Raw genomic sequence first — 16,559 nt, forward strand, 5'->3', positions numbered from 1 at the left:
CTCCTCCTTCCCCTTCATGCCAGAACAAGCCCTTTTTTAGTTTCCCCTTCTTACTCAGAGTTGTCTACACCCTTTTTCCTTTACCCTTTGATTCTTGTGTCATCCTTCTCTTTCTAGGGCATTCGCTATCTCCTGGACCCGCGTTGTGGGATCCCTCCATTCCTTCTCAGGAAATCCGTTTTACCTCAAGATAACAGTAACAATTTTTGACAAGTGACACATCCAAAATAAATCGAGCAAAAATAAATAATACCCAATATGAATGACATTGTCTTAATTGTGCCATTAGCGCCTTTAAACTCTATGGCATTGTGGAAGCGTTCAAATGTATTTCAACATGTTGATAAAAGTTATTTGTTGGACATCTTTATACAGCTTGTACAAGATCTGAAAGCATCAGGGCGCCCTTCAAAGGTAAACTACTGTACATGACTGCGTTAATACATATGTACAACAGCAATAGGTTAATATACGCAATAGAACATCAAAATACAACATGAGGTACAACGTTTATTTCCCTTTCATCCTACATGTTTCCACATTATGGTACTGAAAAGAAGAACTGTTGAGGTTACAAAGCAGTGTGGCACAAGGGATTCTTTCCACACATGGGGGTGTGAGCCACAGACTCTAAACAATATTCAGAGTTTGGGAGTAAGCAAGACATGTGGAAGGAGGAGTAAGTGGCTTTCACTCAGTTTTACTGGTGAGTTGTATCCTGTACATTGCGTAGGATAAATACATCTGCTATTGCAATCTGTGCTCAACCTTGACAGATTCAACTGCTGACAGGTTAACTTTCATAAGGTCAACAAACCAAGATGAAGACTGATAAAAGTAAAAACTATAGCAGCAACACCCTTGAAGTAATGTCCAGCAAGTGCAGAGGATTAATTATCGACTCAACGGGACATGCAAGGTTGCAAATCGGGCTAAATGGGATCGTTTTTGTGTCTGAACACGTCACATAGGAAGGGTAAAGCAAATAATGAATACCGCAACAGATTAAATAATAATGTATCACTTACACTGAACGTACAGACAAGAGTTTGCAGTTTTCGACTAGTACATAGAATGATAGTATTATCAGAACTCCCAAATGAAAACTTTATAAGCCATCAAACGTTGAAAGTCTGAGCGCACCTGCTAGGATTTTAACTGATAACAATAAGTTCTCAGAAGAAGGTGCTTCACCAATTGAGCTGCATCACCGGTACAACTCCCTTTATAACATAAGAAGGAAAGTAGCTATAATAGCAAACTGAATTACTTCAATTTGAAATCTATTTAACATTTTATATTGTATAAAAACAGTTGCTAGAGCAATTAGGAAACACAACTACTATTTAGCAATTTCTTTGATTCAGGACACTCACCAATGGCGGATCAATTCACACCATGATACACATAACTCATCCACAGATAATGTTTGGAGTCATAAAACGAATCATTTTGGAGAAACTGAAAATGCAATATAAAATCACTGGTAATGGGGCACTATAATGCAAACTGGCAACATAGTGAGCTGCTACTACGACATAAGGTACATCGTATTTCTATTACCATCATGGAATAACTGAGTTCGAATGGCTTGGCTGTTGGTAGGTAAGCTTTTAGACTTTAACTGCATAATACAAATTAAATTTAAATAGTCCTATATAAATATGATCCGCTATTTAAAAAACAAGACTTTAAAAGTGCAGAAATGCAGTGGCTCCTTATTGTTTTTTATTTGTTAACCCCCCCCCTCCACCACCAACACCCCCCATCCCGGGATGGAAGCTCACATTGGCCAACAGGGAGCTATATTTCTATTCATAGTAAAATTGTGCATGCTGCAGTCTTCATCTTTGCAAGCAGCCTGATGGGATTGTGTAAATCTTTGGTTTCCTGGGAATTAATGCTCCAGATTCCAACCAATCTGGCTGCAGATATAAAAGTAAAAATTATATGTCAGTGCAGATTTACAGTAAAAGGCACGCATCTTTTTTGTCCATTTTCCCAAAAGAAGCCTATGATGTCAGCTCTCTTGAGGATCTCTCTTTCTTCAACCACGGGGAAACAGCCATCTTGACCTTGCATATTAAAGCCAAGACTCAAAGTTAAGTTCTTCCCTTCATTTTCTTTAGTAATCATGTATTCATAAAACCACAATAAATCATTCTTAAAAGGAAAACAAGACCGGCTATGATCCTTTATTAGCACTACAACAATATCTGTTTTAATTTGCTATTTAATGCGCTCCCTCTTCATGCAAGCAAAACACCTAAAGGCAAAACAAGAGCTCCAAAAGCCTTAACGAACCAGTGCAAGTCTGAAATTGCACCTTTAAGAAATCCGGAAGCAGCTATTCTTCCTATCGTGCAATGCAGGGCCAGTAAACCCGTTTTACCTCAAGATAACAGTGACAATTTTTGACAAGTGACACATCCAAAATAAATCGAGCAAAAATAAATAATACCCAATATGAAGGAAATTGTCTTAATTGTGCCATTAGGGCCTTTAAACTCTATGGCATTGTGGAAGTGTTCAAATGTATTTCAACATGTTGATAAAAGTTATTTGTTGGACATCTTTATACAGCTTGTACAAGATCTGAAAGCATCAGGGCGCCCTTCAAAGGTAAACTACTGTACATGACTGCGTTAATACATATGTACAACAGCAATAGGTTAATATACGCAATAGAACATCAAAATACAACATGAGGTACAACATACATTTAGAACTCTATACAAAAATTAACACATTTGCATTGTGGAAGTGTTCAAACCTATGGTGACTGATCCTTTAGACTCTTGGAGCTGGTGGTCTGTGAACATGAGCGACCAGATTCACCTTGCTGCGCCATCCCTCCCTATCCAGGAGTCTCCTATATGACAATCGCCCCTCTTTCTTATTCAAGAAGTACACCTGTCAAAGACAGCTGGCACAGTGACTCAGAAAAGACGAGGAGAGTAACAATACAAAGAAAGAGCAACAAAGTATACAAAACACTGAAAGATGCCAAGTGGAGATAAAAACGCTGCAGAAATCAGAGTTTTCAGTCGATTATAGACTAAAGAAAGGCAATAGTGTATTGGAATCTTCCTCAGTGAACTGGAAAAAATGACTGCCCCACTGACCGTGCACTGTATCCTGGGACGGTTACCAACTTCTGAAACTATGTGCTTACAGCCGTTTCATTTTAAGGGCTGATCTTATGCTATGCATTTTCACCTCCCCATTCATGATCATATGGGTAGGCTGTTATTTTCATTTTGCTGAAAAGGCTGACCTTTTCAAAGCTTTGCCTTGTGACTCCACTATGAGAGAATTTCTTGAACTGCAAGCTGTGTTGTCTGCTCCCAGTGATGGGATGAGAGCTGCACCACTTATTTTCCATTGGGTAAAAGGAATCAAATGGATAGTTGAGTTGCCGGAGATGCTGACATGCAGTTTGGAATGGTTTGTCTCAGAGCTTCTAGATTCCCTGGTGGACGGGTGGGCATTCCCAAAGTAGTATCAAATAAAAGGCTGTATAAACTGAAGTTCTCTGCGAAGGAGAAGAGTCACCTTGATATATAAGGCGAGACCCAAGATGTGAAAGATGTTGCACACCAACTGTACGTTTCTCCGTGCTTCCTCCCAAGACTATGCCCTTTTCAGCCAGCCTTTAAGGTAAATTTGAAACCCAGGATGACGAAAGGAGGAGGAGGAGAGAGACAATACTTAAGAAAACAATGTTGGCACTCAGTTCAGGTGCTTTTATTCGTAGAAGTGACCATATTGGCAAGTCAGAGCAAATGTTGATACTCTTGTCAAATAGAATATGAAAGGAAGTTCCTGGAGGTCTATAGATGCAAGCCACTTCCAAGAATTGTTCCACAGTTACCAAATACCACTAGCTCAAAGGAAAGGAATTAGTTCAAACTGTACAGACATTTTTGGGGCAATGAAGTACAGGCAGTGAACAATAAAACCCCAGGCTCTTCTCCTGATCAGCAACCATTTTAATAGCTTTTTAGAGACAAAATGATCTGAAACCTAAGTAGAAACGCTGGAGATTTTCCGTATTCTGGAGAACAGAAGGATGCTGGGAAAATGCCAATGGATGGCATTTCAGCATAATCTTTAGTACTCATTAATACTAGGTGATGGAGAATCAATATTCTTGTAAGGTGACGACTACCTTCTACAGGGAATGGGTGTTCCTTGATCATTGGTGACAAAATGGGCTATGCTGTTCAAAAGAAATACATGCACATGTGTTGGCTGAGTAAGTAAAACAGGCAGACTGAGCAGCAGATTACGCTTGGAATGATATCTGCATATTCTGGAAGATGTATTATGGGTAGATGACTGCTTCCCTTTGGAAGTTTGCCCGTTCTTAAAAACCTTTAAACCATTTAAAGTTTAATAAATGCCCTCTTCTTGCGTTGTACTAATCACATTTAGGTACTTATCTATCATTATTCTTGTCTTAACTTTCTGAAGATCTAGGGACAAATATCATCTCACTATTATTGGGCATACTCACAGCTTTGTCCTGAATGTATAAGTGAAGAAATATAACCCTCGGCCACGCTTACCTGTGCATACACCGTTCATAGCTTTAGCTGTAGGGTCCACATTATGTTTATTGACTTGCAATCACTTAAGGAAAGTTTCCACTGGACTCAGAAGCTGACAAAATATTTTTTTGCTGCTTCTGGTGGCAAATTATTTTAACAATATTCTAGTTTTCGTGGTTATAAAAGGCAGAGCCTAGACACAATATGTGTGTCTTTGGTGGGGGGGGGGGGAGGGGGGGGAGGTTGGAGCGCTTTCAACACTGAGACAATGCAGCAAAGCACCAGATCTTACCAAACTGAGACATCCCACATCAACACCAGCACAATTGCATTACTTCTTATATCTCTCACAACTGTCAAGACCAGATACCACCCATCCTGCAGAAACCAGACCCATCTCTAATCTCTGCCCAACACTACCTTCAATATATCACAAATCAGGAAATGACACTTGCCCTCTAAACGAAGAGGATCAGGACCTGTACCCCAGGGCAATATACTGACTGGTTGTTAAAAGCAGTTCATAATGAACCCAAATCAAGGTCTACTATGTGCCTAACAAATGAAAGGCCTATAGAGGAGGGCCACAAGCACCCGATACTCTAAAAGAGCTACTGTTACAGCTTCACACATGCCTTGGCATTACAATCACCCAATTTCCAAGCTAATATTGAACCTTCCCTTAGGTTGGACATTCAACCTCTGCAAACAGTCAACACGCGACTGGTAGACTGAAAGGACTTCAAGCTGTCCTGAATAAAGCACTTTTACACATGAACTATGAGATCCTAATTCAAAGAATCCAGAGCATGGCTACGATTACTTTCCGAGTGGTCATGGTCTGATGCATTTCTCAAAAGAACTATAGAAAAAGGGCGCCTGTGGACACCAAGTCACTGCTTGGGACCAGGATGTATTTGGCACTGGTTCAGGCTTGGCACCCAATGTGATTCATAATCATTAAACTCATAAAATCACAGTCTTGAATGCAGGCAGCAGCTCAAGCAGTGTGCCTCCATAAACAAGCGTTGGCTGGTATCTATTTCCACTGTTAGCCTAAAGGTATCAAATAGAACAAAGGTAAGAAAGTCAGGAATATTGCCCCAAAAAAGTCCAATGATAGCTTTTGCCATGGAGCTAAGTACAAGGACATGCACATCATTTAGTTTCTAAAGACTAATTAAGGGCACAGGTGACTTTTGCAAACAGATTACCAATATGAGCAAGGTCAGTTCCTTTTGGAATGTCACATATTATCTTAGATGAAAGCCTGGCTCACCTGTAGATAAAACGTTCTCTGTTGCAGTCCTCCTCCTGGCAGGGCTACAGTTTGTGCTCTCAGACTGTCTCTGTGAGGGAGGCCGATCATGCACTGGTTGGGTCCCTGCAGTGGACATAAAGGGGAGGAACAAACAGTTCATTGAGATCTACAAAATGTAGCCATCTTTTAGAAAGTCTGTAGAGGTACATAACACAACAGCAAAAGTAATAATACCATACGGAAAGAGCAGAGGGTGGAAATATCCATCTTGTTATAAAAAAAAGGGACAGTTGAAAACCACCTGTAAATAACATATTTTACTTCAATTAAAGGTGTTCAAATTTCAGCAACTTGTATTCCCATAACTGCTGAGGATTTTCCCATGTTGAGGATTGTAAAAAGTACCCAGGGTTAGTGTATTCAACTGAGGGGAACCACGAATATAGCCAACATACTGCATTTTGTTTTGAAAAAATGGGACAAAGTAGTGTGCAAGGAAGCATATGTTTAGTTTTTTCTAAAAAATAGAATCAACAAAGGTTTGCTATGATGAGATCACCATCTTCCCAGCTTTCGGGAACATAAACAGTGTAAAACAAAACAGTTTTTTGCCACAGTGTTTGCATTTTTCAAAGTTGCAGTTGACTTTTTCCAATTATTTGTCGTTTTTTTAGGTCTAGCCTGAGCCAGCGCATGCGCTGCACTGGCGAGACTTTTTGTAAACGGGCTTCAGAAAATGCTATCACACACATTTGGTGGTGGCCTAAAGCTTGCTGTAGCGCGCGGGCACTTACGAGCACGGGCGCCCTATCACGGGCACCCCTACAGCCTCGATTACTTTCACTTTCGCGGCGCCGCCAATGCTTGTTCTGTTCGTCTTTATTTTGTCCAGGGATAAAGTAAATGTAAATGTTGTAAATGTTGTAAATGTTGTAGACTTGTAAAGCGCACAGCTGCCCCAGCAACGGGGCGTCCCTGTGCTGTAGACCGCTGGGGAACCCGTCCTGGCTATCCCTGTGAGATGGTCCCTTACTGGGTATCTCCAAGGTGAAACCAGGCATCCCCGGCGTCTGTGGGGGGCCGTTGTAGAGATGAGGCAAGCTTAATGCCCAGAGTTGCCGAGTGTGTTCCTGGTTAGAGTAGGTACCGAGGCGAGAATTATCGAGTCCGTTTTGACCCTGGTCCACGACCCTGCCGCGTCGGGAATTGAACCCTGGTCCCTGGCCGATTCTCTGCTTACGGGTCTGCCGCCTCTAACCAGTGAGCCACACCTCTCCACGGAAACGTCTAGGCTTCTAGTGTTGTACGCCGAACAATAATAATTCGGGTCTGCACAACGAGCACACGACCAAGTGCATTGCCACTAAAAACGAATAATGCGATAATTACTGATTGGGCATTTAATCCTTTCCCACTAATATGATTGTCAAATGTTGATCCTTTCCCAAACGTTCCAAATTAGACACGTTAAATTGAAGATACCATATATCGCTGTTTCTTGATAATCTCAATTATTGTTAAAAAATTATTAAAATCTTTTACTATTATCAATAATATTACATACATGCGCTTTATTCCCCAACTTTCCGCTTGAGTGGACATTTGGTCAGGTTTATTGGTAGTTAATTTATGTGCAGGACATTATTTTCATGAAATTTGAGTTTGCTGTCTTCATCTATAGGATGCGTGCAACCCAATCAGACGAGGAGTCCGAACAAAGCTTTTTATGTTTTTGTTTCAGAATATGCTATTGCAGTCATTAGAAGTACTGCATTTCACATCTTTGTTTTTCAACGAACTCTTGATTCTGTGATTACAAGTAAGGATTCTGTAGTTCAAAGGTAACACACGAAAATCTGATTCTGATACCGCCGGACATATCATGCGTATTAATTCGTTTTAAGAGGGGGAGATTAATTTTAAACAGCTTTTCCTGCATCTCAACGCCGAATCCATTACATTTCACATCAGGAGTGGGAGCTCGTGATTTATAGGCCTCCAGTTATTTATTTTTTCACTGTACTCATGAGTTTTCCTACCTGCAATGCTGCATTTCTGTTTGTGGCCCATACAGCAGTGCTGCTTGGGAGATTTTCTGCAGTCTCTCTTTGGAAGTGGGTGTTGTTAACACGACAAACAATTGCATACCGTTGATGAGCGCCTTGCAGGCACGATGCCAGGCAAGGTGTAATCAGGAAATGCAGTAGTAGCTATATTTGGATTGTAGCTTCATGCCAAGAACTTTGTTGAGTTGTTTTTTGAGTTTTAAATGTGAATTGAATTGGAAAGCTGTTTATGTACCCAAACATACTAGACTTGAGTCAACAGTACTCAACAGGTCATATTAGATGGAACTTCTCTTTCACTCTGCACAGAAACATTGCCATGCTCCTGGTTTACCCGACAATGTTTTTATTATTTCATCTGGCACAAATAAAGGACTACAACTCCCAGAAGTCATTTATGTTGCTAAAAGGAAATGCTGCACTAGAGCACCGCATTCTTGTTGACAGGGAGTCATTAATTTGTCCAGGTATAGAGTGACCGAGACGTCTTGCTTCTAGTGTTGTGCGCCGAACAATAATAATTCGGGTCTTTATTTTGGGGTTTCATCCCTCTGACCCTGCACATGTCTGTGAGTGGGACTCTTCCCTGTGACACATCTGCTATGTGTTCCTCTCAGACCGGTCACATCTTTCAATTGAGGGCTCTGCCCCTCCCACCTTTCTTTTATGGGTTGCTTCTCTTTGACAATCCCACCTCCAACCGCAATTCCATCTGTAAGGGCTTCTCTTCCTCTGTCTCCACAAACCTGCGTGGTAAGAAGCACTTCCCTTTGATTTATAAGCTACCTGTTTATGACCTTTCTGAATGGGCACTCGTGAAATACTGTAATACTTAAGAGTCTTCTGAGCAGTGTGGCCTCTTATCTAGAACATGTTATAAACAAGTTTGAGCAATTGACATTGCAAATAACAGTGCCTTTTATTTTTGTTTTTAAAACATAAATAAAAGGCATTGTCATTACAATGCCAATAGCTTAAACTCGCGTAAATGCGAGACCTATTGCATTGCAAATGCTTGTTGTTTATGTGCAGCTTGTGAAGGAAATGTATAAAAAGCACAGGTGATTGGGGAAAGCTATACAAGGCTAAATTCTGAATTCAGCGAGGGGCCATTTGTGTAGATCACTCATGGTTTTCTGAAATATACCAATCTGTGAATGATGAAATAATTAAATAATGAAAAAATAATGGAAATAAGCACGATAAAATAGACATAGGAGATGATGTTTTCACTTGTAATTCTTTTCCCAAAAAACAATTAACATAAGTGATATACTGTTACATCCATCTGACCCTTCTGGTCACAGGGATATCAAGTATTTGCTGTTTAGCCAAAAACACCTGATAACTAGAACCAACAACTAAGTTGCATGTTTTAATAACATTTCATTGTGCAACAAACATGCAGCAAAAGATATGGCAAAAGCTAATGAACGAAAAATGTATATTAAGGAAACGTATGCATTTTTTAAAAATTTGTCCACGACACTGAGTTCAGGAATAGTAGTTATTTCTACAACTCAGAATTTGGGGTACCCATACTGTCTTATGGTTCAGATGGCATTTCGCAAATGTGTTCTTACTTGCACAATGGCTTACATTTAAAAGACGAAAATGGAAAGAAATACAATAGAGAATGACAAAGGGACTGCTATTCTGTATTCCCCCACTTCACCCAATAAAAACGGTATCTCGCTTATGTGGATGGCCCTAACCCCTGCAAAATGAAAGGCCTTAAAAGGCAACATAGAGATATCAAAATATTTGCCTTGCAAATAGATCCGTTCTGATGATGTGGGTAGCTGCAGCAGTGGGGTCCACGCCTGGGACTGGCCACTACCCAGGGAAACCAATCAAAGGCGTTTTTGAAAGCTAGACATCCAAGATAGGCCAGGGCGGTGTGACTTGCATTGATGCACAAGTTAGTTACTTGTGTAACGATATATCTGTAAGAGACATTAGTTAGTGATAGAGTCCTTACCTTAGACATCCCCAGGCATCAGACTGGATATGGAAAGTTTTCGTCAGCAGTGCCCCTGCGCGTCGGTAGGCATCCTCGTGCGGCTCCGCGTACGTCGCTGGCGTCGTATTTGCAGAGATGACGTCATCGGAGCTACACAGATGCGCCCACGCGCGCGGACGTCAGTTCTGTACACTACTTTCCACGCCAGGAATGCAGAACCATGCCAGAGACCGACTACTGGTGCAATAGAACTAGGGCCCTGAAAGGGATGACCTGAACCCTAGAGAACATTTCGCAGAACGGGGAGGATGGGCAGGCGGTAAGGAATCTATCACTAACTAATGTCTCTTACAGATATATCGTTACACAAGTAAGTAGCTTGTGCATCTGAAAGAGACACGTGAGTGATAGATTCCTTACCTTAGAATACATACCCAAGCAATACCAACCCCGGTGGTGGGTCTGCGAATTGAAATCACACCAGAAAGTCACGGAGGACCAACCGGCCAAAGAAGCAGTCTCTCCGGACTTGACTGTCAAGCCAATAGTGCTTAGTGAAAGTATGCAGCGAGGCCCACGTGGCTGCCTGACAGATATCTTGCAGGGGGACACCGCGTCCCAATGCTGTAGTAGCTGCTGTCGCCCTGGTTGAATGGGCGCGCAGCCCTACCGGAGGTTCCTTTTTAGCCAGAGAGTAACAGGGTTTAATGCACAAGACAACCTATCGGGAGATAGTCCGCCTCTGCACAGCTCGGCCTTTCTTGGTGCCACGTAGCCAAAAAGATCTGGTTATCTACCCGGAACTGAGAAGTGCCGGTACTCTCCAATTAAAAGTATAGCATTTCTCTTGAGAAGTGCCGGAACTCTTCCTCCCAAAATAACAAAGTGCAGATACTCCGTACCGGACAGTACCGGCCCATTTAAAGCACTGCTTAGGGTTAAGCAGGGGTGTAGCTTAGTCAGTAATATATTTCGGGGGAGGGAGTCAGACTGAGGTTTCCCACAAGCGCCGTAGTGTACCCAACTATAAAGGGCAGTAAGTGGGAAGGAAATGGTTTGGGTTAACATTGTTTTATGGGAAATAGTTTGAACAAGTATGGAGCATTCTTAGTAGCTTTAATCAATACATAGAACCAGAAGCTGGCAAAACAAACTGCTAACCGAAAACATGCTACAAGGGCCATCTGAATAGCTCATACATGCTAGATAGTTGTATAAGCCAGGCACATGACACAGTGCTACTTTTGTAAAGTGGCACAAGGCATTGCTACACGTACAAGGCATTCACTAGTCTTGTATACGCAAGGAGGCCCAGTCTTATGCCAGTCACTCCAGTACTATGTTTTGTGCTTTGTATGGGTGACTGCATTTTTTTAACTGCGTTCTTTAAACAGATCCTACTTTGCAAAAAGAAAAGCCCATTACAAAGTCACAGGTCAAGGACCTGTGTATGGCATTTATGGGAACCAGATGTGTACTGATGCAAACGTAAAGGAATGAGGCGAATACAAATGGCAGCTTATCTCTGATACCCGCCCCATGCTACCACCATCCCTTGTGAAGAAGCTAGGTATTGAGTTAGGCATTCAGTTCAATCTGATATTTAAGACATAAATATTGGCAGGCTCGACAGTGAGCCTAAGTCTCGCATGGACTCAATGGCAGTACACCTTTAAAATCCCAGTCTGGCAGTACGCTGGTCATCAGCACGTAATCTAGATGGTGAGTGAGGTTGTTCACTTTAGACCGACTCCTCATCACAACAATGTTGGTAGAGAGGACATGCGGAGCAGACCTATTGACAGCCTAGGCCTAGCAACAACAGACCCGGCTGTGGGAGAAAAACAAGAGCAGGTTTTTAAGCAGCCCAAGCCCACCAGCAGACCCTACATGGCTGCGGGTGTAGGAAGATGGAGAAAAGCCCCACCAACAGCAAAATATTATTGCTACAGCCATGTCAGATGTTGAAACGTTTGTATGGAGGAGGGGACACATCTCCCAAAGTTCAGATGCAGAGAAAGGCCAACTAGAAATAAGCACGCAGAGTTTGGATACAGAGACAGAGCAAACTGGTCTTTCTTCTATTACCAGCCAAAGAAAAAAAATGAGGGGTGTAGAACACCCTCCTTGTTTTAATATATAATCACTTGCAAGTTTCTACTTAATGTGCTTAAGACCAATTATATGACATCTTCAAATTTATTAAAGGCAAGAGGGCTAAGAGGAGGCGAGGATTTTGGGTTCGGGAGTGATGGAGGAAATAAGAGAGGATATTCTTGAGACAGGACAATGTATTGAAGCCTCCTAATTTGTCAAAAGGTTAAAACATCCCAGGGGGCAGGCCCTAAACCTACAGTATGTCTAAAATGTAACACAAAACAAACATTAGCAATGCAATAGTTCTCGCATTTCCGAGAGTTTAAGCTATTGGCATTGTAAATGGCAATGCCTTTTATGTATGTTTTAAAAACCAAAACATAAATAAAAGGCATTGTCATTTACAATGCCAATAGTTTAAACTCTCGTAAATGCGAGACCTATTGCATTGCAAATGCTTGTTTAATTCTGTGACTCTTGTTGCCATATCAGAAGATTCTGTCTGCAGCCACGATCCGTCACAGTACTGTGAGCGAAATCAAAAGTATGTAAAGTAATAGGAAATTTAAATTACTTGCAACGTATCGTGTTTGGTTTTGCCCTGCCTATAAATTCAGGTAAAAAATAAAACAAACTAAAAAACATGTAGTTCCAATATTTATTGTAAACTATATTTCTAGTCACGTATTATTAATTTAGATAAAGCAAGGTCGACGGCTAACTGATGGTATTTTTAGGAGCGTGTCCCACATAGTGATGAAAAGGTGGTGTTCCAAGATGGTGGTCACGTTACGTGGACACTAGCACGCTGTCCACGAGAACGCGCACTGTGCGACGGAGCTGCCACGCTCAGAAGGCATCGCTCTGAAGTCTCCCGGAGGCGCTAGTGACGGAGGAGTATAAGCACAGTACCCGGGGCGTCTATCCTCATGGCACATGGTATATAGTGTACCCCGGGAAACTCACATCGGTGAGAGGGGCCGTGTATCGCCAGGATCCACTATGGAGCCGCGCCCATCAGCCGTCCTCGCGGCTAGAGCCCCCCGCCCCCCCATAACTCATGCAAACAGGTGGGTGGGGGGATAGGATGACGTCAGGGGGTTTATGCTCTAGAACGGAGTGCCGTATGGTACATAGCTGATATGTTTTCAGACTGCTTATGTGTTAACATTTTCATGGTTTCAGGGGACTTATGAGTGACATTCAAAACCAAATGTGTGACACTTACAGTGGCACTCTCTTGAGAGTAAACTCAAGCAGTCAGGGGTATTGAAAGAGATAAATAACAGAGGTTATACCCTTTTGACTAATGAGAAGCTCTAACAAATATCTTTGTAGCTGCCAAGTTTTCAGGCAACTTATGAGTGACATTTATATGGTTTCATTGGGCCTATGAGCGACACTCTTGGTAAATGTGGGACACTTAAGTGACACGTTCACGTGAGGAAAATCAAGCAATAAAATTTGTCTAAGGAGACAAAAAGAAATTACCCCTCTTTCGCGCTTTGAGGAGCTCTAGAAAAGGCACTGAAACATATCCAAAAGCTCTGAAACAGAAGATCACTAACAACACTTCCCTTTTTAGAAAGAGCATTCAAGACCTGTTGTAACTTCTCTTGAGGGCTTACAGTCATTCCCCTCCTTTCAATTTGTTTGTTTGAGTGTGGTTTAAGAATCCTTTCTTGCTAATGGTCAGTCTGGCCTCTTTGTCCCTCCTTTTTCTCTTCCGTCCCTCCGAGGCAGCAGGGACTGAGTACTATCTCATTCCGCTATGGTTCGTTATCTGTCCTTGGGGGAACTGTTTATTTCTTGGTTTCCTGCTCTGTTACTGTTTGTCTGTGTTCAGCTTCAGTGCCTTAGATGCTTACATGTAAATATAGCATTCCTCCTTCCCTCCTCCTCTTAATGCCACAGTTATGTTAATGCTGCCTCCCATGCGTGCCTCCCTCTCTGTTGCTTGTATTTTATTTGACCCTTTTTGCACTTTTCGATAACCAACGTCACTTGGGCTTTTTAGGTCTTGCAGACATAGCGCTGGAGCGCGCATGCGCTCCTCGCTTCTGCGAGGGCTTTTTGTAATCAATACGCTTTTGGAAGCGGACTTGAAGCCCCGCCCATCTTTTTGATTGGGTAGCGTCATCTTCCATGCGAAACGTTGGCTTCTGATTGTAATGGAAGCATCTTAGTCCCTCCTTGTGACCGTTCTGTCCACTTTTGGGCCCGGCCCCCCAGACTGGATCTTTTACCTGTGGCGTTATACTATGTCCTTTAATTAGCCGGAAAGCACTTTTTTCCCCATTCGGCCTCGAAGCCCTTCCGACAGTGGAAGCACTTTTTTCTCACACTCGGCCGCGAAGCCCTTCCGATAGTCCCCCCTGCTCCCCGATTGTCCCCGCCTGACTATGCCAGGCCGAGGCGATGTCCTTTTAAATGGCTTCCCCAGGCCGCAAAGCCCTTCCGATAGTCCCCCCTGCTCCCCGATTGCCCCCGCCTGCCTATGCCAGGCAGAGGCCTGGACGGTGCCCATGTGTAGGTTTAGAATCTTTAAGGACGGTCTTCAGTCTAAATGGCAGGATATGCTCAGATCACTCTCTACACACAAAGGCTACACAATTATTGATGGCAGCCTGACTGTCCATCAAGTTCACTGCAAGAGGATTTATCAACTTTTCCCTTCTTACCTTTCCATATTCTTGGAATTATCTTTCTAAAAGGGGTCCCGGTGTGTATAGTGGGTTGTATGAAAAACGGCATGCAGACCACCGCTCCAGCCGCTTTATAAACCTTCATTATTGCTACTGTGCTTTCAGTCCCCATTTGTACCATGTCGGCGCAGTAACGTCCACTTGCTATTAGAAACATATCAGCTCATTTGGAGCCTGGTAATGGGAACTTTCCTGTGTGAGTGGGCCTACTTGAGTTGAAGGATTCAATTTGAGGAGCCAGTCCACTTATTGTTCTTATCCAACCCCCACCCCTTTCTGAAACTTGTATTTCAATTTTGGTCATTCAGTAAATTAAATGGTCTCCTAGCGCCTAAACAAAACAAACATGTTGTGTGTCAAGCAGCCACTGTGGCCTACAACGGGTCGTGACTTTTGTTCGTTACCAGCACACATAGGCATGTTCATTTTGGGGTCTGCACAATGGGACCTGCAACAGTTTGGGAGCCTCCTTGGCCCCAGGAGGGCAACAACAACAAATCCAAGGGTCACTAACACATTTGCTTCCACAGCTGAGCTCCTGGCATGTGTTTTGACATTAAAGAACATCCCTGCTTATGGAAAAAGGAACTATTCTGATTGTGTGCAAAGTCAGCTGTCCAGTCGCATAGAAGCAGGCCCTAGCTCAACAAATGTCCCTTCATAAAGCGCAGCCTACTTTGTGCACTGTCCACTGTCTGTGGGTTTTAAGTATTCCATGTCCCTTCATAAAGCGCAGCCTACTTTGTGCACTGTTCACTGTCTGTGGGTTTTAAGTATTCCTATATGATTTCAGTGATTAGAATTTTTAAATCGCTTTTATACAGTTCAATGTTGGCCTTTTTACGCACAAGTGATCCCTGTCTACCCAGTCCATAAATACAGTTGAATGTGTTTAATAGGCAACTCATATCTTTTAAATAAGTGTCTATGCACAGTGACCTTTTTTTGTATAGTGCTACACTACAGTGGACATTGTTTCAGGGAACTTTAAGAGCGGATTGTGTACAAATTCACAGGACGATATACATTCGGCATTGTGATTATGCACAAATTAACAGGACAGTAACAAACCATCATTCTTAGTCCTCTAGGCAATGCTGCTAGCTTCTTCTCTAGTACCGCTGGTAATTCCTCATTCTAAGTCCTATAGGCAGTGCTGCTAACTGCTTCTCTGGTCCCAGTGGTAATTCCTCAATCTAAATCCTCTAGACAGTGCTGCTAGCTGCTACTCTGGTCCCTTCGGCAATTCCTCATTCTAAGTCTTCCAGACAGTGCTGCTACTCTGGTCCCAACAGTAATTCCTCATTCTAATTCCTCTGGACAGTGTTGCAGCTACTTCAATGGTCCTAGTGGCAATTCCTCATTCTAAGTCCTCTAAACAGTCCTGCTAGCTGCTACTCTGGTCCCATCTATAATTCCTCATTCTAAGTCCTCTACACAGTGCTGCAGCTGTGTCTCTAGTCACAGTGGTAATCCCTCATTCTTAGTCCTTCAGGCAGTGCTGCTAGCCGCGTCTCTGGTCTCAGTGGTAATTTCTCATTTCTAGTCCTCTACACAGTGCTGCAGCTCCTTTTCTGGTCTCAATGGTAATTTCTCATTCGAATTCCATCACCAGCGGCCTTCCGTGTGTATATTTAATGTACAACCGTACAGCTGTGGTCCCAGAATTGTACAGGTTTGCAGCAAAGCGTACACACATGCTTGCTGGTCCGTCATCCCTTTGTTTAAACCCGACTTGTTTTAACCCGACTATGCAGTGGTTCTGGGGGTGTAAAATGGAAACAGATGTCGGGGGGGGCGCTGGCACAGCGTTCGCCATACCTTGGGATAGCCACCCGCCTCCGCGGGCCATAAATACAATGCTAGTTCACAAGTGTATCTCGTTGCCTTCCCTAGTGCGGGTACTCTCGGGTG

The 16,559-nt window shown here is 42.7% G+C and overlaps 1 protein-coding gene across 4 annotated transcripts in view; it reads right to left on the reverse strand.

Moving 5' to 3' along the window:
• ASH1L (ASH1 like histone lysine methyltransferase) overlaps positions 1 to 16,559 on the reverse strand; it is a 599,934-nt gene that overhangs the window by 340,442 nt on the left and 242,933 nt on the right. For all 4 annotated transcript variants that reach the window (XR_014972078.1, XR_014972077.1, XM_085637967.1 and 1 more), the window contains exon 4: positions 5,833 to 5,937. Coding sequence is in view for 2 of the 4 variants with exons in the window: in XM_085637967.1 (XP_085494093.1) it covers positions 5,833 to 5,937 (105 nt within the window). In the remaining 2 variants the exon portion in view is untranslated. The remainder of the gene's footprint in view (positions 1 to 5,832; positions 5,938 to 16,559) is intronic.

The sequence above is a fragment of the Triturus cristatus genome, chromosome 12 (genome assembly GCF_964204655.1).
Source record: "Triturus cristatus chromosome 12, aTriCri1.1, whole genome shotgun sequence".
Taxonomy (NCBI): Eukaryota; Metazoa; Chordata; class Amphibia; order Caudata; family Salamandridae; genus Triturus; species Triturus cristatus.